The following is a 25,490-nucleotide window of genomic DNA, read 5'->3' as shown; positions in this document are numbered from 1 at the left end:
GGGGCCCATATGCTCTCTTCCTTCAACTGTTTCAGGCGGGAACTCTCAGAGAATTGGCACAGATTGAGGGCTCTTCGAAAACTGGCAAATAATAGGTTCTCTTTGGCCCTTCCTTTCCCTTTCCAATTTACAGGACACCAAAAGAAATACTGTATGAATACGAACTAGTTACTACGATAGCCCATTAAAAACTGACTATATGCAAAAGGAAGAGAATGCTGGAGGCCATGTGCATCAGCTTTTCTCAAGAAAAAATATCCACATTCTAAGGGCTCTTAAAAATGTAGAAAACTTGCCCTGTTACCATGGGTTTTCAGAACACCTCTAAACACACACAAAATAAGACACATTACCTACAAATTTCAACCATTTCTTAAACTCTAAAAGCATTTTTTTTGTATTATTTTGAGTTGATATAGAAGGGGAAACTCAGCTATAAAGAAATATTAAAAAGTATTTTTTTTTTTTTTTGTGGCGATCCATCTCCAGAATTTTCTGTTGCTTGCCTCCCCCAACTTGTGCTGATATTTTCAGGATGTGCTCAAGAGTATGAAGTAGGGTGCTTTTGTCCCTTTCCCTCCTCCCTAATAACTCGCCCCTCCCTCTCCCATAGCCAAATAGCCACCCCTCAGATGAGCCATTCCTTTTTGCTCTCATCAATGGTCTCTGTGAAATTGGGGTCGTTGTTCATGATGGCTGCATCGGCGCTCTCTGCTGACTCCGCTCCCTTTGCTTCGTTGGTGTGGTAGGTGCCCTTGTGGCGGAACATGTAGCGGATGAGGAAGACCAAGGTGCAGAGAATGGTGAAAATCACCACAGCGATGACGCCTGATGGAGACAGGAGAAGCACCGGTGATTAAACAGACCATGTGTTCATCCCTCCCACACTACCTTCCCCAGGCGCCCGGGTTCCCCCAAACACCACCCTCCCCCATACAGAATACAAAACTCCAAGACAACAGCAACCGAAATGGACAGGACTGAAAGGAAACTAGAGCAATACACAGTTACATTTGGAGATTTCAATGCTCTTCTCTCAGTAATTGTCAGACAATTAAACAGATGAGGAGGAAATACCGCTCAACCCGTTTTAGAAGCCCAGCACTATCCTGATACTAAGACCAGACAAACACATCACAAGAAAACAAAACTACAGAGCCATAGTCCTCTTCAATAGAATTTTAGCAAATCAAATCCAGCAATGTGTGGGAAAGAATATATTGTGATGAAGTGGTGTTAATTCTAGGAATGCAAGATCGGTTTAACATTAAAGAAATAAAGCGATGTAATTTACCACATTGAAGAAATACAGGAGAAAAAGCACAGGACAAGCTTCAACCTCCATTCATTATAAAGTGTCTCAGAAACTATTAGTAGAAGGAAACTTTCTCAGCCTGATAAAGGGCATCTGTGAGAAACCTACAGCTAATACCTTACTCAATACTAAAAGAATAAACAGATTTTCTCTAAAATATGTAACAATGGAAGAATGGCAACTCTCTCAATGTACTGAAAGCCCAGAGCCAGTGCAGTAAAACAAATAAAAAAGAAATAAAAAGTGCAGATAGAGAAGAAGTAAAAATTTTCTTTATTCTCAGGTGACATGATTATCTATGTAGAAAATCCTAAGGAATATGTAAAAAAAAAAAAAAAGCTTCTAGAACTAACAGTAAATTTAGCAAGATCACAGGATACAAAGTCAATATACAAAAATCAATTGTGTCTTTATACACTAACAAGAAATACTCGGAAAAATATTAAAAGTAATAAAGTAATAAAATAATACCATTTATAATAAAACAAACTGAACACAGTTGTTCAAGGCTGTGTACTCAAGACCATAAAACCTTACTGAGAGAAATTAAAGATGTCAATAAATGGGTGGATAGACCATGTTTAAGAACTGAAATACCCAATATTGTTTAGATGTCCATTTATAGATCTTATGTAATGCCAATGAAAATCACAGCAAACTTTTTTTTTTTTGGTGGGAATTGATAAGTTGATTCTAAATTTTATATGGCAATGCAAAGGATCCAGAATAGCCAACATAATTTTGAAAAACAAAAATAACTGGAGAATGTATGTTGCCATCTCAAGGCTTAATATAAATATAAGGTAAAACAATAAAGCAAGCATAGTATTGGGTAAAGAAAGATATATATTTCAACAAAACAGGATAGAACCCAGAAGGCAGACATACACATATATGGTCTATTGATTTTTGGCAAAAGCTCCAAGGAAATTAAATTTGGAAAATATAGTCTTTTCAACAAATGGTCTTGGAATAACTAGTATTAATTTGGAAAATAATGGCTTTGACTTTTATACCACACTATGTACCATCAAAGTGATGATAGATTTGGTAACTGAAACCAAAGCTATAAAAGTTCTAGAAGAAAACACAGAAGAAAATCTTCACAACCTTGAATAGGCATGTTTTAAAGAGAGAATTAAAAAAATCACAAACTGAAAAGATTTGAAAAATTGGACTATTTCAAAATTTAAATCTCTTGCTTTTCAAAAAATACCACTAAGAAAATGAAAAGGCATGTCACAGACTGGGAGAAAATACTCACAATACAGATGTCTGACAAAGGACTTAAACTATCTAGACTATTAAAAAAACTGTTATAACTCAAAAGAAGAAGTCAAACAGTTCAGTTAAAAGATGGCGAAAGAGTTTTAAACAGACACTTCACAAAAAGATTTACAAACGGCAATAAGCATATGAAAAGATGCGCAAAATGATTAGTCATCAGATCATTCCCACTAAAACCTCAATGAATCAGATCATTCCCACTAAAACCTCAATGAGGTACCACTACTCATCCACTAGAGTGGCTAAAATTGAGAAGACTGAAAATATACCAAGTGTTGATAAGACTGTGGAGCAAACCTGACCTCCCAGATATTAATTATGGGAATGTAAAGTGGTTCAACCATTTTTAGAAAACTGGATAGCAATTTCGCATAAAGCTTAATATCCACTTTCTATAACACCCAGCAGTTGCACTCCTAGGAATCACCAAAGAGAAATGAAAACTTATGTTCATATAAGGCTTCAACAAGAATATTCATAGCAGCTTTATTCAAAATAGCTCCAATCTGGAAACAAACCAAATAGCACAGGGGAGTAGATACAACAAATGATATTCATTCAATAGAATACAACTTGACAATTAAAACAGACTATTGATGATGCAACAATGGATAGTTCTCAAAAACACTATGATGAGCAAAGGGCACCGCAGACGACCTACTATATGATCCCATTTATATGGAATTCAAGAGGAGGTGAAAGTAATCTACATCACAAAAAGCAAATCAGAGGTTGCCTTGGTTGGGAGTGGGGCGGGCGCACAAAGAGCTTTCTGTGGATGGAAATGTTCCATATCTTGATTGTGGTGGTGGTTATGGGCGTGCGTGTTTGTCACGAGTCATTGACCCGTTCCATTTGAGTACGTGCATGTTATACTTCAATAAAGTTGATTTTAAAAAAGCAAAGATCAATGAGGATAGGGACCTTGATAAGATTATACCAGAACTTTGGACAATGTGATCGAAGCAGCATTCTGAATGTATTCTAGTTTTACAGGCATCTACTGTCTCCACGTGGAAAAGAAACCTACTGGCTAAGCCAAGGTGACTGGTTGGGCTTAAAATCCTGGATATGTTTACAATATTAGCTATACTCAGACATGCAGGAAACATCCTTATAACTAAGATAGAAGGCACAGGAAGAGAAGAAGGCCGTGGGCAAGAGGGCTGTCGGTATTGACCCAGATAGGAGGGACTGTGTTAGGAGAGTTCAATCATTCTGCAGCTGTCCATGGTGAGAAAGAAGGCTAGAAAGTTTTGGATACTCTGGCTTATTAATTTTCTGATAAGTTTTATTAAGACAATTCAAACCAGACCAGCATAGTCCTTCCCACTTTTGTAGTAAGCTATCCTGGGCCATCTGGGAGGGGAGAGAATTGGAATGGAAAAGAGAGGTGGGATAAGGATGTCCTGGCTCCTGCACGATGTCCTATCTGCCTGGTCAGGTGCTGGCTAGCTCCACACCCCCTCCTTTATTGACAGGTCAGCATTAAAAGGTAGCCAGGTGTCTCCACATCCATATGCTACAATCTTAAGTCATATTTAAATAGCAAAATGAATCAAGTAAAATCTACATGACCTTTTTCTTTTTTTTACAACCATGATTTTATTGAAAATTATTACTTTCCACAGGTGAGTAGCCACATGAAAGCGTGTTCTATACATCACCCACCTCCAATGATAGCCGAGTTTCTGTTGACTCCATTTCGTATAGCTTGGCCTTGTCCTGGATTATATGGAAAATCAGCACTGGCTGCAGAGGAAGACATGGAAAAGTCAAGTGTAAGATTTAAGGATACCATCAATCCCCCCAAATTTGATGCATATTTCTTTTTTCTTTTTTTTTAAAGTAGGCTCCATCCCCAACCTGGGGCTCGAACTCACAACTCTTGGACCAAGAGTCAGATGCTGAGCCAGCCAGGTGCCCCGATGCGTATTTCTTCATACAACTCTTCAACACTTCCTATTTTCCCAGATGAGCTGTTGGTTTCAGACAGACGCATCTTGTTATTGTTTCCACAAGATCACCGCATCTCCACCCCTGGTTTGGCTGTTCTCCCTGACACGAGGCCCAGAGGAGCACTGTGAACGCTTTGGAAGACTTTTAGAGAGTCTCAGAGCTATCTCAGCTGGCCTGCTTCAGCCCCACTGATGTGCAGGCTTACGTATTAGAACCCTTTTTCTTATGTTTGGCTGAAATCTGCTTCCTATTCATTTTTATCCCATTCACAACGGGTGACCTTGACTGTTTTTGTAGAGCTTTTTATAGCTTATAGCATTAGCTTAAAAAGTAATCATTTTTCTTTTGAAGATTTTATTTATTTATTTGACAGAGAGATAGACAGAAAAGCACAAGCAGAGGGAATGGCAGAGGGAGAGGGAGAAGCAGGCTTCCCGCTGAGCAGGGAGCCCGATGTGGGGCTCGACCCCAGGACCCTGGGATCATGACCTGAGCCGAAGGCAGACACTTAACCATCTGAGCCACCCAGGCACCCCAAAAGTAATCATTTCTTCAGATTAATATTTTACATGGCTCTAATAAAACATAGGACGTGTCAGGAATTTGTACGGGGGTAAAATTTCCTAAGAGTTGAGAATAATATAAACTGCCTAATGAAATTTGTTTCTTTCCCTATTAAAAAAAAAAAAAAAAAAAGAACCAGTGGTATTAAATTCCAGTCTTCTCTAAGATACATTTCAAGTACCCACAAGGCAAATAGATCCCGAAGTCTTTCGATAGGTCAGGAGAGTATCTATCATTATCCATACAAGCCAATTCAGCTTCAAAGATGATTTCACATTCACTGGACTTCTGATTGAGAAGTTAAGGTTTAAGGCAAATATTCCAACAGAAGCAGCTTCTCCTTCAGCAGATTACCTTAGTCTAGTCAGAGCCATGGCTACTGGACGGCATCAACTACATATTAAAAAAAAATTAAAGTAGTTGTTTGGCATAATTCAATGTGTACACACTGAGGAAATAGGCTTATGTTCTGATTCAAGGAGAATCTCACTGTGGACTCAGGTTTTCAAGCTCTACTTCTAAGGATTCTCAGGATAATGATGAAAAGTAGGTAGAGGGGCGCCTGGGTGGCTCAGTCGGTTAAGTGTCTGCGTTCGGCTCAGGTCATGATCCCAGGGTCCTGGGATCGAGTCCTACATCGGACTCCCCGCTCAGCAGGAAGCCTGCTTCTCCCTCTCCCACTCACCCTGCTTGTGTTCCTTCTCTCGCTCTCTGTCAAATAAATAAAATCTTAAAGAAGAGTAGGTAGAGCCTTTCTTCTCCTTTTCCCTAGCAAATAGGGCAACCAAAAAGAGAGATTTCAGATTCTACCAGTAAATGCTATTTAACCCTTTCTCTCTTCGACTTGATATTCTTACTTAAGACCAGGAAAATTATTCTTTCCTGGACGCATCATATTCCAAATCAGCTTGGCCATCAGTGCTACTCAGACCTGTCGATTTGATTAAAACACAGACACCAAGAAAGATACAAATGAAAGAGAACTTAACTCTGAGTCCTCGGGACTTTTCATATCCCCCTCACTCCTTAGCTGGTGGATGTAGGAGAGACCTTTCAGTATTATGTGCTTATTTTAACTGGTCCGATCCTAAATCCAGGAAGACAGGGAAAGGGGCAGAGCCAATGTGGAGTGCAGAGGCATCAGCAACTCTCCCTGCCCTTCAGGAATTTCTGGGGTAGACGGCATGGACTGATCTTCAAAATTCCAAGTGTCAGGCCAACGATGCAATGATCTTGCATTTATAGGCTCATCACCTGTTGTTAAGGGTGGTCATAAAATTATCCTGTGTGAGTAAAAATGGCTTACATAAAACAAATAATGTTTTTAGAAACCTCAGTTTCTTCTTTAAACCCGAGTTTTCTCTTGAGAGAAGTATTGTTAGTAGATGGCGACAAATAAATTTATTCAGTCATTCAACACACTTTCCAGGACACCTACTGTATGTCAGGCACCATTCTAAGTGCTGGGGATACAAAGTAAACAATAAAAAAGATGAAAATTGTTATTAATGAGAACTTTCCGTGCCCCGTTGAAGGGTTTGGTTTACGTAGTCAAAACACTCATCTGAAGCATGGATGTGGTTATAGTTATGACCCTATATATTTTCAGTAAATTGCCTGAAACTGTTTTGTAGTTGTTGTGTTGTAACTCATGCACTCATAGGGCACAGTAAGATCTGATTATTAATGCACATAATTCCCTGACATAAACCAACCTTCCAAGACTGAGAGACTGAGAGTTTCTTTCCAAGGATGAAAGCTTACACTTTCGGTGCCCATCCTTGATGTAGTTTCCAGGCCTTCTGACAATGTAATCACCTAAATCTAGACACGATTTAGTCCACGTCCTTCTAGAAAGTCATCAAGCTTGTAAGTGGCCCAGCTGGGATTGGAAATCAGGCAGGATTGATTCCAAAGTCAACCCTCTTCCCCATCCTGTCTTTTGAGGGCTGGGAAGAGACGGCCAGGTGAGGAAATCCCAGCATTCAGACAGTTTAGCTTGGGCAGGACCTATGGGAGGAGGAGACTTTTTAGGGGATGAGGGAGATAAATCTGGTTTGTCTTGGACATACTGAGTTTGAGGTGCCTACGGGACACCCAGATGGAGAGATCTCCTGGATATTTGGTATTTTATGAGTGGCTCCTATTTCTCATCTCCTTTTGATAAACACAGAAATCTCACCACTTTTAAATAATGTGACCCTTCAAAAGACATGAAGCATGGAGACAAAAAATTACAGGGGCAATTTTGTTATTATTCTATTGTGTGATATTCATGATACTATGAAACTGTTTGCTTTTCTGCTTTGGGTCATGTGGATGGTAGAATGTAGCACAGTTTCTGCTTCTAAACCCACTTTATGGCTTTGCATCCTTGGCCACAAAACTGCAGAGAAACACAGATGTTTAGCGATTTGGATATGCCTGTCTCTGGGTCTCTTGAAGTTATGGACACAAACCGTAGTGGAAGGTGTGGGGATGACCTGAGATGATCCGAGAACAACAACAAGAGTTAGAAGAGAACATTTAAAATATCCCAGGATTGCCTTTGGTTTCAAATCTGAACTCCTTGGCAGGGAGAGGGAGGCCTCCTTTGAGCTGAAATTCTCTCCTGCTTCTTCCCTGCCAGGACCACTGTTCCAACTTGACATTGCTGACGCTTAGGTGGATGTGTCCTTGCTCACCCATGGGGTCCCCTCACATCCGCCTTGCCTTTCCTCTCTGTGTCCACCAAATCTTACCTCTTTCCTAAAACCATCCTCAGCCACGTGTCCGGCACTGTTGTCAAGGGCGATCAGTCTTAATTCTTGTCCCTCCTTACATGGTAGCCATCCTCTTATAGGCAGGGGCCAATCTTAATTACGTTTGCGGTCCCGATGACAAATAGTGCGGACAAGTAGCAGGAGCTAAGGAGATGTTTGTTAAAATCAGTCCATTAAGAGGTATGTATGCAAATGTTTCTGTAGCCTCTTCTAATAATCAAGTCTCCAATGCAGATCTAATTTTGGAAGTCAGCTACCTAAACTCGACATAACCCTTAAAGCAAGGCAGCGTGCTTATTCTTCCCAATAAAGGAAATGAGCACATTGAGTATAGAAAGGCCCCAGTGGTTCCTGTGTCCCCTAGCCTTTGGTGATTGTCAGAAAACGACCAGTGGGAAACCCTCAGGTACAACGGGAGTTCTTATGAAATTCAAGGGCAGGGTTCTGATTCTTGCATGAGCATCCCTATTTTCATGGCTTTATTTATTACGTAAAGCCTGGTTGTCCTAGAGTGTGTGAGTCCTTACCCTCTTGAGGCAAATCTCTTTTATTCTGGCAAGCACAGCAATTGCTATTTTGATAGATATATCTGAAATGATTTCATTGTAACTGTCCATTCCCCCAGGGCCCAGACATCCTCTGGGAAATGCACATCAGGAAACATGGAAGCCAAGAGACATGAGTGAGACTAAAGCACAAAGCTCATCCATGATACATGCTCCATTCTGCTCCATCCCACCCCCGGTTTGCTGGGAGAGCTGAGCAATTTTAGGGGTGCGGCAGTATCAAGGAACCTATATTTTGGGAAATGCATGAGTAGGTCAAAACAGACTGGCTGGTTCAGTTGGTAGAGCATGTGACTCTTGATCTCAGGGTCATGGGTTTGAGTCCCATGTTGGGCATGGAGCCTACTTAAAAAAACAAAAAACAAACAAAAAAATCAGACTCTAGATCTTAACAGTCTCAAGACCAGACTTGCATCAAATAGGCAAAGACTATATTCAAAACACTTTTCTCCTGGATCTCCAAATAATAGAATGTGATGATAACCTCCAAAGCATGGCGCTACGGCAGCTCTGATTTAGTGTCTCATAGAAGCGTGTGTATTTCTGCTTATTTCCCTTGCTCATATCCTCTTGTCTGTCTGGCCACCTCCATTATACTGACCATGCACAGGCCATGTTCCCTTTGCACACCTAGAGATTAGCTCCCCTTCCCTGCCCAGTGCAGGACGGGCAGAACATGTTGCTAGAGGAATCGACGAGGAGAGATTCTTCACCCACACACTGCTTGTTAAACAGCCTGGCTGAGGCTTCAGAGCCCTATGTGCACTCCTACTGCCCTTCTCACCCAGAGAAGGAAAACAGATCAGAGGCCCCAGGCATATTCAGACACAGGTCAGATTCACACTCGACACACGGACATTGTCTTTGCCACATGCGAAGAGATCTGAGAGCTCAGTACTGGTGCACTTTCCTTCTTCCTCTATCTTTAGGTTGAAAACAAGGAAGGAAACAGCAAACTTTTAAGAGCAGGCCTAAGGGGAGTTGTTCCCCATAATTATACACATACAGTAAAGTGATCAGATCTTAGAACTGGGTGAGTAAACATGTGCTTTCTTTCCCCCAAAGAATAGAAAGAATGAATGTTTTATTCTGGTTCCAAAGGCATTTTGCCCTTCACTTTGCTGTATTATTGGCAGGATTTACTGGGAAAGCAAATGACAGTGTAATCATCACCTCTTATTCTGAGCGCTGCGCAGGGCCGAGGGGGGTGCCCTTCCCTTGTAGCAGAGTCGATCGGGGCTCTTGAGTGCCCGGGGCAAGTTCTGAACCCCGCCTGCCAGGAGGCGAGGGACATCTCAGGTCACCAGGTAGACTGTTTACATGTGATGAGTAGAAAACCTCTAAATTCTAGGATTATGAAATTAGTCATCATTTGGATGAGTCTTTCTTCACATTTGGGCCCAGAAGAGCAAGTCCTGGGTAGAATCAACCCGGAAGCATTTTCCTTCCATTGTGGAGTACGACACGTAAGTGTACATGAAATTCAAATTCCAGGAGCAAGCTATTTAGGGAATACAATAACGGCACCTCCTACAAGTCAGGTACTGTGTAAGCCCTTTGCATGCATTAACTCATTTCATCCTCACGTTGGACCTTGACAGGTTGGCATATTCAGCCCATTTGGGAAGGCTACAAGCTTGTCTGAGCTCCCAGGACCAGTAAGTGGTAAAGTCAGGGTTTGAACCCGGGACACTGGTTCCAGAAACCGCTTGCAAAACACTAAGCTGAGCTATTTCTGATGCAAATAAACATGGTAAGAGCAGGACCAGGGGAAGTGGCTCTCCATCACCATACATGGTCTACACTGGTTCTGGCAAATCATCAACATGACTGCATGGTTTTTAAGGCAATGAACTAATTTAGCCCAGTCATTCTCACTGTGGTTGGCGGCCTGCCTGGGGAAGCCAAGGATATATAAAGGCTTCTGACTGCACTTGTCAGGCTTCGAAAGCTGAGCATGAGAGACATTGTATCTGACAAAGGATAATTCCACATGGTGACGGGATCAGCCGAACAGTGCGGTAACCTCCGAGTCAACACTGTAGGAGAACCGAAGACCAATATTCCCTTGGTTCCAGATCGGAGTCCCTCATGGGCCCAAACAGCACGGAGAGCATGGTTATTACCACCACGGAAACACTTGTGAAATCATGAAATCATGGATAGTGCGAATTGTACTTTAAAACATCACTGTCAGAATATAATTGTTGATCGCGTTTATAGAATGTGAAAAATTAACAGAGGAAGTTTCCAGGCAGGTGCTGAAGCACAAATAAATGATTTGAAAGACAGTTGTAAGAACAGAATATTGAAGAGAGATCTGAATTCTTTAGCCTTGAATTTCTTGCTTGTCCCGTTGAGCAGGCAGGGAGAGGATGAAGTAGTAAATGAAATACAGGGAAGAAGAAAAAGCTTAGAGAGCCCCCAGTGACATAGTGCATGGATCCCCCCTCCCTCACCCCCTTATTTAAATAGAAGCGTCAGCCCCTTGGGGCGCCTGGGTGGCTCAGATGGTTAAGCGTCTGCCTTCGGCTCAGGTCATGATCCCAGAGTCCTGGGATCGAGTCCCGCATCGGGCTCCCTGCTAAGCGGGGAGCCTGCTTCTCTCCCTCTGCCTCTGCCTCTCTCTCTCTCTCTGACCTTCATGAATAAATAAATAAAAAAAAAAATTAAAAAAAAAAAAAGAAGCGTCAGCCCCAGAAGGGGCAGAAGTTTTTTTTTTTTTTTTTTCCACTATAAAAGGTAGTTGTGGTTCTTATTTACTAAGTTTCAAAGTATGTAAAATTGTAGACTTTGGGCTCAGAAACCAATTGCAAATAAAACACACATTTAAATGCATATAAAAATAAATCGAGATTATCTAACATAAAACCACCCAAATGAAAGGCACTAAAAGCTTCAGGTTGTCATATATCAGGGACAAAAAAATTAGATAGTAGCTGACATCTCCTAGAGAAAATATCACCATGGAAACCACTTGAGCTTTGGCATCTAAAGTGATAATTTGAGATACTTGGAAAAAACTGCTGCTATTAGTTATAATTTAATTTAGACTGCCACATGATTTTTGCAACGGGGGCTGGGCTAGATGATGTATATGTGTCTTTGTTCTTCCCAGCATCTTTGTTTCATTTCGTTTTATTCTCTCTTCCAATCTGAGCTCGATGGCAGAAAATTATTTTTTTCAAATAATTTGTTTTAGCCATTCACTACTGACGGATATTGTAGAAACATATGAACACAAATGGTGGCCGACTAAGATGGTGAAGCTATAAGGGGACGTTGTTTTATTTTCAGAGAGGCTATGGCTGATCACGTTTTCAGGAAGGAGGGGTTTCTCAAGCCTACCAGGTTTTTATCCAGGCAAACAGAGTATGGCATGTATCCACACGAGCCTCAGTCTCATATTTATACCTCTACACTCACTTCAGTTTTTACAGAAAGATAGCCAGCCAAAATTTTAATTCCAAACGGGGAAGAGATTATGGATTTTGGCTTTTGACTTGAGAAGTTAAACAAGGCTTCCATTTCCAGCTTCTTAAAGGATGGCAAGTCCTCAAGTGGCAGCTGCTTGCCCAGCCATCAGAGAGCCAGTGACCAAAAGAGGTTCATTAGGTGACAATACACAGAATACAGGAACTGGTCATCATCTGCTGTATGTCTGATTGTTCAAATAATGCCAACTTCTACACAAAAGAACTGAATGGGCTATTGATTACATTAGATTCCCTTCTGCCCCCCTCCCCCCCTTTTTTTAAGCCAACTCTGAATTGTCTCAATTGCCTTTTAGGAAGAAAGATTTGCTGGTATTCCCAGACTGGGCTGACATCGCATTCTTTTGTCTGATTAACTAGAAATAGGTATTTGAATTGGAAATAGCTTGTTACTGATAGAAGCTCAGACTTTGTATTCCATGAAATAAACACAGGTAAGACACATGGTATCCACTTTCACTTTGGACAAAAGTATCTTGCTACTGCTCAGGGGGGCAAATTGTTTCTTCTTTCATGTTAGTTATAATGGTTTCTGAGTCGGCTGTCAAAGCTGTTGCTGGATGATGTCCTGGGCACTCTGGGATCAGAGGCTGTGATGGCTTTCACAGGTTGGATCCCTCAACGTCTCTCTATCATGGAAGAGGCTAAATCCCACGCCGTGTTCAGAGTCCTCCAGTGGGGAGGTGCCGGGCACCTAAGCATGCACCCTTTGGACTCATTCAAGCCGCTTTCCGTGCATCCTACTGTAGTTCTCAAGCCGAGCCTTGAAAGTCTAGATCAGGGAGCCCCAGAGCGAGGGCTGGGGAGCCTGGTGGTGTGGCGCTCCCTTGACAATGAAGGCTGCCACGCTCCCGTCTGCTGAGGTGGGAAATCACTGCCTTCCTCTGCCACGGGGCGTAAATAAATCCATGCTGATATCAGGGATGCAGAAGCCCCAGATCTGGGGGAATATGATCAATTTAACACCCTTTCTGAGGGAAAACAGGGTTTCCACACTGCACTCAGCAGCAGCAGGATCCCCCACCCCACTTCTGGGGCTGACGCTTCTATTTAAATAGGGGGTCAGGGAGGGGGGAACCATGCACTGTGTCACTGGGGGCTCTCTAAGCTTTTTCTTCTTCCCTGTTTAAAAATTTTTAAAATTAACTTAATTAACATATTGTGTATTATTAGTTCCAGAGGTAGAATTTAGTGATTCATCAGTTGCATATAACACCCAGTGCTCATCACATCACGTGCCCTCCTTAGTGCCCATCACCCCGTTACCCCATCCCCCCCCACCTCCCCTTCAGCAACCCTGTCTGTTCCCTAGAGTTAAGAGTCTCCTTTACTTCATTCAGCTGTGCCTTTAGGGTCCCTACAAGCCACCTGGGATCCTGTGAAAATGCAGCTTCTGACTGAGTTGGTCTGGGGTGGGGCCTGGGAGTCTGCATTTCTAACAGGCTGCTTGACCACAAACCTCACCTGGAGCGGGAGAGTTTGAACCGAGACCTTTGGTGGTTTGGATCTCTGGCTGTTCTTATGCCTTTACTTTAATGTGGTGTCTGAGAGGGAACTAAAAGAAATCCTTCGGAGAAACTTGGTTTTGCTTGTTTTTGGTATTTTGGCTGAATCATTTGTGTGTTTTCTTTTCCTTTTTTTTTTTTTAAAGATTTATTTATTTATTTGAGAGAGCGAGAATGAGAGAGAGAGAGTACATGAGAGGGGTGAGGGTCAGAGGGAGAAGCAGACTCCCCGCCGAGCAGGGAGCCCGATGCGGGACTCGATCCAGGGACTCCAGGATCATGACCTGAGCCGAAGGCAGTTGCTCAACCAACTGAGCCACCCAGGCGCCCCATTTGTGTGTTTTCAATGAGTTGTGACAGACACCCCCTGTTCCATTTCCTTTAGTCCTGTTCCTCTCAGTGTTGTGAAAGCTACCGTAGGAACTCGCTTTAATTTCTGAGTTCGATTCTTTGGTATTTTGAATGTGGAGGGGTAGAGTCTATCACTAGCCAATATTAAGAGCAGTCTCATAAAAAAACAGCCAAGGAGTTAAATAAACAGTTATCTAAGGCATGTCCTTGGAGACCTTTCTGGGTTAAAAAAATTATAATAACACAAGTTGATTCTCTAAAGCAAGTGTATCGGGGGAAAATACTGTGATGATGGCACCTAGGTTCCTGATGTTACAGCCGCATTTGAAGACACATAGGAGAGGAAACAGACATATTTTCCAAAATGCTGGGTTGTCAATTTTTCTGGAATTGCTTCGGTTTTTGAAAGAATTCTGGTCTCCTTGCTGCTGGCTATTGCATGGGCAGAGGCTGTGCCGGGACAGAAGGCGGCCAGCTCAGGGTGGAAGGCCCGTGGCCATAGAGGAACGTGGTGTGTCCAATATTCCAAAGCTCCAGGGCGACTGTCACTGGATGAAATGCTGGGTCACAGTTACAGACTCATTTTCCAAGCCCGGTGAACACAGCGGGTACACAGGGGTCTCAGCTAATACGATTTGTGGTTAATTATTGGCAAAGCCTATTAGCAAGAATTGGTTGTCTGCTGAACAGTGGAAACAGTCTCAGTTTCCAAGGACAGGGTGGCTGAGAACATGAGGATGGGAAGAAACCAGTCATGGTGAACAAGCCAAAAATGTGTCTTTTCCATCTCCTGATGGATCGGACGGTCGTGGCATTGGTTCCCCTCAGAAGACCAACACCCTCCGGAGACCCTGAAGCTCTTGCCTCCAGACTTCTGCTGAGAAACACATCCATGCGGCATCATGCAAATATCAGTGAAGGTTCTGGACTTCCAGAATTTATGGCGTGGAAGCTTAGTGAAAATAACTTTCTTATCACCCGAAATCTACCCAAGAGATGAGTTTCATCATTTGTGAGAATATTTAGGCACATTGAATCATTTGAGAAATCATGGAAGAATGAATGTATCCTTCGACTCCCCCTTTATGGAAATTTCTAGTAAATTCAAAGGCCATAATTTGTGGAAAGCTCTTTTGGAAACGAATATTACTGATCTGCTTTTGTCATCATCATATGTCTTTTGAGGTACCACAGTGAATAATAAAATGCATTTTAAAAAACATTTAATCTGCTATAACATCTATATCTTGACTTGCAAAAAGTGCAGTCTTCTGTTTCAGATGATGAATATGCTCCTGTTCTCTCTGGACTGGCTCTGTCAAGATCCACATGGTTTGGGCTTTGTAGGAGGTCTGCGTTGTAACTGCTATCTCATCAAAATGTAAAATGGACCCTTTTTATCCCTAAGAGTTCAGAAATCAGTATACAGAGGAGGAGGGTTTCTGAGAACCCAGTGGTATCCACCCAGATCACAGCCTGCTGACTAGGTTCTGGCTCCGCTGTGTGGTCTATTAGAAGGGGCGAGTGTGCAAACCTAAAGTGCTTTTAAAAATTAGTTCTGTACATATTTTAAGTCTTTTATCAAAGCCCAGCTGGACTCTTGCTTTTGAAATACTCTTTTCAGCTGCATTAGCACAAGTGAAAATTCATAATTCCAATCCCAAGACAATGCCTTTTCTTTCAAGAAGGCTGACCTCATGAAACTGAATGTACAACTCTCATGCTAGATATGTCTGCTGTCTTTTGAACCGTTCTCTTCCCGAATTGACCTCGGATCTGAGAAGACAACTGTCTTTGCTTGTTGGCAGATGGAATGATTAAGGGTCATCAAAGAGAACCTCGTACAACAAATGAAAGCTTCCCAGTGTTTCCCACAAATAGATTTCTCCTCAGTGCTGGCTCACATCATTATCGAGATGTGACAAACTTCTAGCACAAAGCCACAGCTCTTCTCATTCATGTCAACAGAGTGTGAAAAAATATTTAATTGGCTCTAGTCGTCTCGGGGATGACTTATTCTACATCAAAAAAGAGAAACCGGGAAGAAAAAGGAAGGTGTATTTAGTAGCAGGGATTTCACCTCTAGAGATACAGATTATGATTTCGGACTTCTGCATTATGTTTAAGGGCTGACAGGAGGCAGGAACGAAATTCTAAATGGGAACTGGAATTCTTTGACATTTAAATTTAAAATTTCTTTTGAGAGGAAGGAAAAGTGGGAAAAGCACTGAATCTGGAGTGAGTGTACCTGAATTTTAAGACCTGGTAACGCTATTCTCTGTGTAGTTTTGAGCGAGGTGCTGTAAACACGGGGCCATTGGCTTGGGCCTGACTGCACGTTAAGAATCTCTGGGGACGGGAGCAGGCATCGGGGAGTTTTAGAAAGGTCCCCCGCTGATGCTGATGTGCCACCAGGGCTAAGCTAGTCATGCTGCAGCCACTCAGGTGTTCACTGAGGGAATGAATGCATTTGTTTTGTGAGTCGATTTTTCTTATCTCTAAAAGGTGGCTAATAATGTCCAAACATACCACATAGGCCCACCGCCAGGAGAAAACAAAACCAGGCGCCGAAAGCATTTTAGCCATTAAAGTGACTCACAAATCTAAGCTTTCATTTCTGTCTTTATCCTTCCCAGCTTTCTAAAAGTTAAAATTCCCAAGTAATTTCTTGAAAACCACTTTTAGCCTTTCCAAGGGGACATTTCAGAGCAAACTGTCTACATCTCCATGTTTAAAATAATTGCAACCACATCAATATTGATTTTTATGTACATTTACAGTTTAACATAAAGTTGATTTCCCCCCCCCCCCCCCCCCGCAAAGCCTTCCGGGGTTGCTCTCAGGTAGAAACTCAGCAGCAGAATCAAGAATCCCCCTGGCTCTTTAGACATTTCTGAGTAGTCTTGCAGATCCTGGGGAATCAACCAAAGATCTTTTCAAGTGAGAAAAACAACTTGTCACCTATTTGTTACTGGGGTTTGGAGTGACTTTCTTCTGAGAAGCGGATGGCGTTGGGTCAAACACTTCATCTGGATAACGTTTCTGCAACTTTTGAAATCATAGGCAAGGACACAGGCCCTGAATTCTCAGCAAAGGTAGAACTAGCATTTCCCAGGGGGTCGGGGTTGGGGTGGGGGATTCCCTTGGGAGAATCACACCCACAGATTCTGACAATAGTCTTTCCGAGTGACAAGTCCGTAAAGGAAGTAACGCCAGATTCATCTGGAAGATGCTGCACTCCCCTGAATGGCTCCAAGGGGTATGGACGGATGTTCCAAGACACACTGCGGTAGGAAGGGTCAGACAGGGGTCTGATGGAGCCTAGGTCAGGCTCAGACATCCCCGGACAACGCTGAGCTCACACCTGCCTCACTTTTGTGGGCTTCTCGTAACATTTCTACGGCACAAGAAGGAGGCAAAAATGAACAGTGGGACCCGCGGGAGTCAGTGGTTCTGCTGTCAATAGAGAAGTCACCATAGCAACGCACCCAGTGTTCCCCTGCCCTTCCCAGCCCCATGTGACCGCTACAGAGCCGAGAGGCTGGCCGGGCACAGAACTAGGAGAGCCGGGGCTCTAAGGACGGGGCCAGGTGCGGTGGGGTCAGAGGGTGCAGAGCACAGAGACAAGACCAACAGAATCCTAACCTCCTTGACTTTCAAATCTACTGTGAGGGACAAAGGAGAAGAGAGGTAGAGGAAAATTGGACTGAAAGAGAAGCCCACAGGAGGGAGGAAAGAAGGGCTGACATGTGGTCCCAAAGCTGGATGTTGGAGCCCCTTCTGATTTTCCACAGTGGCGTTCTGGAGAGCTAGACAGTCTTAGTTAGGAAAGAATGAATCCCTGGGGACACCTGGGTGGCTCAGTCGGTTAAGCGTCTGCCTTCGGCTCAGGTCATGATCGCAGGGTCCTGGGATCGAGCCCCACGTTGGGCTCCCTGCTCCGCGGGGAGCCTGCTTCTCCCTCTGCCTCTGCCTCTCTCTCTCTCTCTCTCTCTCTCTCTGACTCTCATGAATAAATAAATAAAATCTTTAAAAAGAAAAAAAAAGAATGGAATCCCTGGGCAGCACCCCGCCCACCCAGTCAGGCAGAGGATCCAGTAGGGAGCAGCATGGGTACGGACGGGCTGGTATGTAGGGGTGGGGCTGAAGGCGGGGGTGAGGGAGGAGGTGTCACCCTGTTTCACCTCAACCACTTGCATCCCTCATTTCTTCATCTCTGGCCCCCCACTGCTTTGCAAAATGCAAGCCTCCCAGATCTGTTCTTTCAGCGACACAAGGAGGCTGTAGCAGATCAGGTGGTCTCCAGGGGCTTTTCAGGTGCTTTAGGTAAAAGTATTTATGCCAAGACATTGCCCTGGGAGGTGAGGTCGGAAGTGAGTGTTGGGCTTGGAGCTTAGATTTGGTAACTTTGGTTCACATGCCTACACACACCAACAATGAAAACGAGATCATCAAACATTCAAATTACAAAGTTGAAGAGCAGTGAATATACATTTAAAGAAGTCAAGATAAAAGCAAGTGGTAAGAGAAAACAGAAAAATGGTAGAACTAATAAATCAACCCAGAGCTTGTTCTTTGAAAAAAACAAAAACAAAACAAGTCAGATAATCTAATCAAGAAGAAAAGGGGGAAAACCTAAACCTAGTATAAAACATCTGAATGAGAAATTTTCTGGAGAATGGAAATTAATTATAAAAACTTATTTTGTTCAACTATGGAAATGAATTTGAAAACCTAGATTAAAAGCACAAATGTCTGGGAAAATATAATATAACAGAAATTATTACAGATGACAAAGAAAATCTAATTAAACCAGTTATCATAAAAGAAATTGAGAATTGTCAAAGAGCTATGCCTGCCAAAAAACAAAGCACAAACCCAGTGGGCTCCACTGGTTTTAAGGGGTAAGTCTATATATATATTTTAAGATTTATTTATTTTAGAGAGAGAGGGTGGGGGAAGGGGCAGAGGGTGAGGGAGAGAGTGTCCCAAGCAGACACCACCCCAAGTGTGGAGCCTGACAGAGGGCCCGATCCCACAACCCTGGGATCATGACCTCCCCTGAAACCTCCACCTAGGAGCCCCACGGGGTAAGACTATTAAATTTGCAAGGTACAGGTGATGCTCCAGGGCTACTTTTATCTTTGCCACTCATGAGGCCCGTGGACCCACAGCATCAGCATCAGCATCACCTGGGGGCTTGTTAGAAATGCAGAATCTCAAATCCCATCTCTGACCTACTGAAGCTCATTAATTTCCCCAGGTGATTCTAAGCTCATTGAAGTCTGGATAACACTTGTTTGTTATTCCACTAGTTGGAGGGCAATGGACAAATCCAGCATGGTGTGACTGGGGATCACAAGACTCGAGTCATGGTGTCGTCAGGGCTGAGTTCTTGTCTGGAGGCTCTAAAGAAACATTTGTTTCCAAGCTCGTGCTTGTTGGCAGAACTCAGCCTTTGGGGTTGTAGGACTGAGGGCCCGGTTTCCTTTTTGGCCCATCTGAGACTGCTCTCCTTGAGGCCTCCCACATTTCTTGCTGTGTGGCCCCTTATTATGAAGCTGGCATAAATTTAAAACCCAAATCTTCACCCCCACAAAAAATATAAAAGGATGCTACAAACCTATCCCACCCAAGAATTATTAATGTAACAAACAAAAACCAAACCACTAAAAGTTTTAGTAAAATTACTTTAGTTATACCTCGAGAGAATGCCTCTCCTTGATTAAATGTGGTTCCTGCTAGGAATGAAAGCCTGGTTCACTATTTGGAGATCTATTGCTACAATTCACCCCATTACTTTATCACAGAAGAGAAAGAGCTGGGTCATGTCCATAGATGTTGGGCATTAGATACTATTTAACACCTAACCCTGATAAGACTTACCAAAACAAGAATCCTTAAGATATCATATGCCTACGGGAATCCTTAAGCATATATACATGTAAGATGTGTTATGTATTAGGAAGAATTTTAAGATGGTCCTTGGTGTGCACATACCTTGTCTCATTTATATTTAATCAAATATTCATCTGGGTGCTCCTATGAAGGATTTTGCTAATATAATTAGGTGCCGAATTAGCTTACCTTAAGATAGGGAGGGTTTTTTGGTTTTTGTTTTTAATTGCTTTGCCAGAAAGGAGAAACAACTTGGAAATTTACCAGGAAAGGTTTTAAAGCTACATTCATATGAATTTGATATGGAAGGGAAGACATAATAAATGGAAAGACATTCTCTTGCTGGACAGGGAAACATTACTTGCAATCAACTTACACATAAAATTCAATCTCAATAGACATTCTAGAGGATCCCAATGAAATGACTGGAATTCTAACATCACATGGGAAAAGTAAGTGTGGGAGGATAGAAAAATTTTGAAAAAGAATAAAAGGGAAACCAGCTTTATGAGATATTAAATGCTATTATAAAAGCTGAATCATTATCATAGCTTGCTACTATCTCATGAAGAGTCAGATCAACCTAATAGATCAGGGAGTCCAGAAGCAGATTCAAATATAAAGGGCAATTGTGAATATGATAAAGGTACAGGAGAGGATGGAAGCTCACAATAAAAAAGTGGGACTCCTAACTTCTTCCACCCACATAAATTTTAAGTGGACTAAAAACGTAAATCTTACAGGGGTGCCTGGGTGACTCAGTTGGTTTACCCTTTGACTCTTGATTTCAGCTCAGGTCATGATCTCGGGGTCGTGGGATTGAGCCCCATGTAGGGCTCCACACTCAGCGTGGAGTCTGCTTTTCCCTCTCCCTCCCCCTCTGCTGCCCCTCCACGTGCGCTGATGCACCCTCACGCACTCTCTCTCAAATAAATAAATCTCTAAAAAATATGTAAATCTTACAAATAAAGTCATTAGAAAAAGATGTGAAATAATTTTTAAAATAATTTCTGAATGGAGAAGGCATGACATAAAACCCAAAAGCCATGAAACACTTTATATTGCACCCTGTAAATTTTAAAGTTTGTACATGGAAAGAACCCCATACATTCAAAAACTAAAGATCAAAGTGGGAAAACATTCAAACGTAGTAAAATACTAATTTACCTAACATATAAAGAATTCTTGTAAGTCAAGTAAGTAGTAAATGACCAACAAATAGGAAAGAATATAAATAATCCTTTGGTCAAAGAATGGAAACAGTCCATGGAGAAGTAAATACAAGTACTCGTTAACATATACAAAGAGACTTAATCTCCCTCGTGATTAATGAAATCCAAATTCAAACAATGAAGTTTCATTTTTTTCAAGTAAGATCTAGCAAAATTCAAAAGAACAGTAGGATGTACTAGGTTGGTGAGTGTGCGGGGAAAAAGACACTCATACCTTCCTGGATTGGAGGTACTGTATCTGTGAAGGGTGATCTAGAACAGCTATCAAAATTAAAAATGCATCCCTCAACCCAACAAAATCATGTGTTCAAAGCCATTCCGTATGGAAACAAAAGATGGGAACAATGTCAATGACCATTTGATCACAAATCCGTAACTCTGATCTTACACTTGACTGGGGCTTCCATAAATATGCTTGGCACTTCTACAGAAAAGGACAATTTGGACCATTTGCAGGACAAGTACACATTAGAAAAGGGGGTGATAATTGTTCCTGCACTTGAATAACTGTGTACTCTTTCGGTCACCGAAGGGAACAAAAAACACAAAAGATAATAAAAAGATTAGGTATCAGAGATTGAATGCATTAATCATGCAATCTTAGCATAAGGATGAAAACAGGGATCTGCTCAGAAATAATTCAGATGTAATTATAAGAGCTGGAACGATTATTTTAAGTGCTTGCAGGTGGTAAAGAAAACCATCTACCAGCTGGTAATTATGGAGGAAGCTGAACAGAGAACGTGCAGCTTTAAAATGTTCATTATTTCCATGAAGATATAAAAATATTTTATCTTCAGATGGTAGAAAGGAATTGTGGAATAAAGACAAGAAATCAAGCCATTAAAAATCATGGAAGTAGAGGTAGGGGTGCCTTTAGAAATCAACTTGCTGTTTCCAGTGGTAAAAGACCTCAGAGGGGGCAGCCTTAGCCCTCCCGGCCGGGGCCTGGGGGACTATATTCTGGGATCTAACAGGTGTAGGGCAGTTACACTGAGCCATCCCAGGGACCATAGTCCTAGTTCCCGGTTTATTTGGGAGAAGCACCACATTCCTAAGAAGGCCGTTTTTTCAATTATTCTTCGAACCTGAGTGAATCCACTGGACAAGTTTTGGTTTGGATCTCCTGTATTCCTGACAACCCGTGACCTTGGGTCCAGGGAGGTGGGGGGGTGTGGATCAGTCTGTGCTAACTGTTTTCCACTCTGCTCAATGCTTTAGGACTCTCCATGTCCTGCCTGCTTCCCTCCAGGGGGCTGTGAGGATTCTGGTCAGAAGCCTCTCAGGATCAGATATGGGTTCACTTTAGGGTGGGAGCCCAGTGGCTGCTGGGTAGAGTGGGTACTAGGAGTTTGGCGGCCAGCACCTTCCAGAGGCCCATTCCTCAGGGCCTTTCCAGGGTGGGATGCACCTGTCATACTGTGCACTTATGCTGAGACTGTAACATGGATGTACTAGGAGTCTTGCAAGATAGTAACCAGTCATAATCTTTCTAACTAGAGGATCCCTTAGGGAATGAAAGCTTACATCTTAAGATGCCTTGTCTATGTTAATCTATATTTTAAAAATTTATTTGAGGGGGGCGGAGAAGCAGAGGGAAAGGGAGAGAGACTTCCAAGCTGACTCCCCACTGAGCGTGGAGCCCGAGGCACGGCTCAGTCCTACAACCCGGAGATCATGACCTGAGCTGAAACCAAGAGCCAGATGCTTAACTGACTGAGCCACTCAGGCACCCCTCTATGTTAATATTTTTTAAAAAGATCCTAGGATGTGGCCTTTGGTCTGATGCATTTGGTATCAAATATCATGAATGTGATAAAACACCCCAACACTTAATATGCATGCCTCATAAAACAGCTTGAGGTACAGTTTGGAGTTGTTACTTAGTGCAGAAATTTATGGCATCAGACTCCTGGATTTATTTTTTCTGGTGTTTGTTTTGTTTTTGTAGTTTACAGAACGTACATTGCCTTCGGCAGTTGTCTTTCTGCTGGCAAATCCATGCCATTTTAAGGATATAAGAGTCTCTGAATTGGACAAAGAGAAAAAACAGAGCCCATAATCCTGAGAGGTAAATCACAGCTATTGTCTGGTGCTCTGTGACCTTTAAATAAACCAGAACTCAGGGCTGGGGTTTGCTTTTTCTACCTTGTAACTGCTGTTCTAAAAATATTCTAATGACCATAATGATGTGCCTTAGAAACGGGCTGTACCTGTTATCAAATCGGGAGAGAACTAGGTGGAAAGAAAGACTGGATGTTTCTAATACCACAGAATTGGTTTAAATCAAATCCACATCAGTCGATCGTTTTCCCCTCTAAAAAACACACTCTACCAGCCCCATGCTAGGCCCCTGTGTTTGTGATGCTCCCGTCATAACTGCCCAGTGTTTGCCAAACTCCAATCATGTGGGGACCAGCTTCACCTTTTCTGCCAAATCCATGAAAAACCTAATTACTATTTATTTACTTATTTTCACTAAATTGATCCAATTTCTTATTTAAAGAAATGCATTGATTATACTTTATATCCCTACTGAGTAATTCCAGTGCCTGTCAAGCTTGTTTTTTGTTTTTTTTAATTAAAGAGTGAATAGCAAGGGTGGGAGAGGTGCTAAAGGCATGCCAGAACCCAAAGGAGATTTTTCTCTTGGACAAGATTAGAAGGACTGAAAGAGAAGTGAACAGGAAATAACTTTATATTATGTAATGCCATGTCTATTTTCTTCCCATAATGATCTGGTGACCCCCTATCAAGACCACCACGTTGCATTGCTCCAGAAGCCATAGACTGCAATGCAAATGACATCCCTTAGAGTTAGGCAGTGCACAGCCCGACCAACTGTAAACATCCCTCATTTTGGAACACAGTGACAGAGCCTAAAAGGCTTTATAGAGGTGAAGAGTAGCTTAGTTAGTAGTGTCAGATCTGATCGCTCGAAGCCAGCGTACCTTGGAATACATTTTTTGTTTTATCCTTTGGTATCATCTAAGATAAAAGGAAGAAATGCAAGAGAGCAGAAAGAACACAAGATCTAGGAGTGGATATCTTGAATTCTAATTTCCAGGTCTCTGCAAAGCAAATGTCCTGGTGTGAGTATGAAGTGAGTAGCCCTAGTTCATCATTAAGGTCCTTTTACTACTAAGGCCATAGGACTCCCTATTCTTCATAAATATACCTCCTTTATTTTATTAAAAAAATTTTTTTTTAAATTTATTTATTTATTTGACAGAGAGAGAGAGCACAAGCAGGGGGAGCAGAAGGCAGAGGGAGAGGGAGAAGCAGGCTCCCCGAGGAGCAGGGAGCCTGATGCGGGGCTCGATCCCAGGACCCTGGGATCATGACCTGAGCCGAAAGCAGAAGCTTAACCGACTGAGACACTCAGGCGCCCCTTTTCCTTGATTTTAAAGCTGCATTCCCCCCCCCCCCCGATATCCTTTCAAATTAAGTTTGCAGCTCATTCAAAAAATGGAGAAATAATTTGCAGGCACTTCTATAAGGATGCCCTTTCCTGAGAGCCCCGGAGTCTGGCCCCACACTGTGGATTTCTTGTTTGTTTGTTTTTAGTCTTTTTCTCTAGTTGTAAGTAGGCAGACCGGCTCTCCTCAAGTTTAGATAAAACTTCTTTATCAGGGTGAGTTTCGTAACAAAATAAATGGTCAGAGGAGCCCAGCCTTTTGTAAGCTTGTTGCTACAGCCTTTTAATTTGTGATTTTGCCACATAAAGGCTTCATTGTTTTTCATAAACTGTTTTTTTTTTTTTTTTTTTTTTGCATTATTTGGCTGTTTAATTTTCTTGTCTTCTGGTAACCTTACTTCAAAGGGCTTACCAAGGCGGCTGTTAGTAAGCTTCTGTCTTATTTGATGAGTGAGTCTCAGCCTTGACTACCCATTGGAATCATCTGGAGAGGTATGCCATCTACGAACACCTGTTTCTCCTCTCCAGAATGTCTTAATGGGTCAGGGGTGCAGCCTGGATATCAGGATTTGTCAAAGCTGACTAGACTAGGTAATTCAAAGGTGGTCTGAGAGTGAGAACCACAGCACTAGATTAGTGTTTCCAACTTTAAAGTGCACGTAAGTCACCTGGGGATCTTGCTAAAATGTAGATGCTGATTCGGTGCATCTGAGGTAGGGGCCTGAGATTCTGCATTTTGAACAAGCTTCTGGGACCACACTTTCCAAGGCACCAGATCAATCAATCTACTTCCAACTGACTCTTAGCACACACCTTCATTCTTGTCCTGTCTGATCCCTACACAGACTCAGGTAACATATGGCTTATGGGCAGCGATGGTATTTTTGTGTATATACTGTTTTTTTGTTTCTGAATGTCTGATAGCAAAGATTCTTATTCTATCTCCACATGAAAGATTATCTGATAAAAGCAAAAGGCTCCCCAAGAGTAGGGTGCACTTGCTGATGTGGGGGTCCACTTAGAACCCCAGAGTTGGTATGAAGATGATTTTAAGCTTAGGACATTTGGGTTCCACAGCTGCAGAAAGAAATCTTTTTGGAACTTCCTTTAGCTGACTGAAAGTGGAGACTTCTGGGAAA

The 25,490-nt window shown here is 42.3% G+C and overlaps 1 protein-coding gene across 1 annotated transcript in view; it reads right to left on the bottom strand.

The window, feature by feature from the left end:
- Window positions 1–372: 372 nt before the first annotated feature.
- Window positions 373–25,490, bottom strand: part of CNTNAP2 (contactin associated protein 2) — a 1,342,199-nt gene continuing 1,317,081 nt past the window's right edge. Inside the window, exons 23-24 of the mRNA XM_044920022.1 lie at window positions 4,274–4,354; window positions 373–828 (exon numbers count right to left, since the gene is read on the bottom strand). Of these exons, the coding sequence (XP_044775957.1) occupies window positions 629–828; window positions 4,274–4,354 (281 nt within the window). The 3' untranslated portion in view covers window positions 373–628. The remainder of the gene's footprint in view (window positions 829–4,273; window positions 4,355–25,490) is intronic.

This window comes from Neomonachus schauinslandi, chromosome 12, assembly GCF_002201575.2.
Source record: "Neomonachus schauinslandi chromosome 12, ASM220157v2, whole genome shotgun sequence".
Lineage (NCBI taxonomy): Eukaryota > Metazoa > Chordata > Mammalia > Carnivora > Phocidae > Neomonachus > Neomonachus schauinslandi.
The sequence above is the reverse complement of the archived record's forward strand: the minus strand, read 5'-3'. Positions and strand labels throughout refer to the sequence as shown.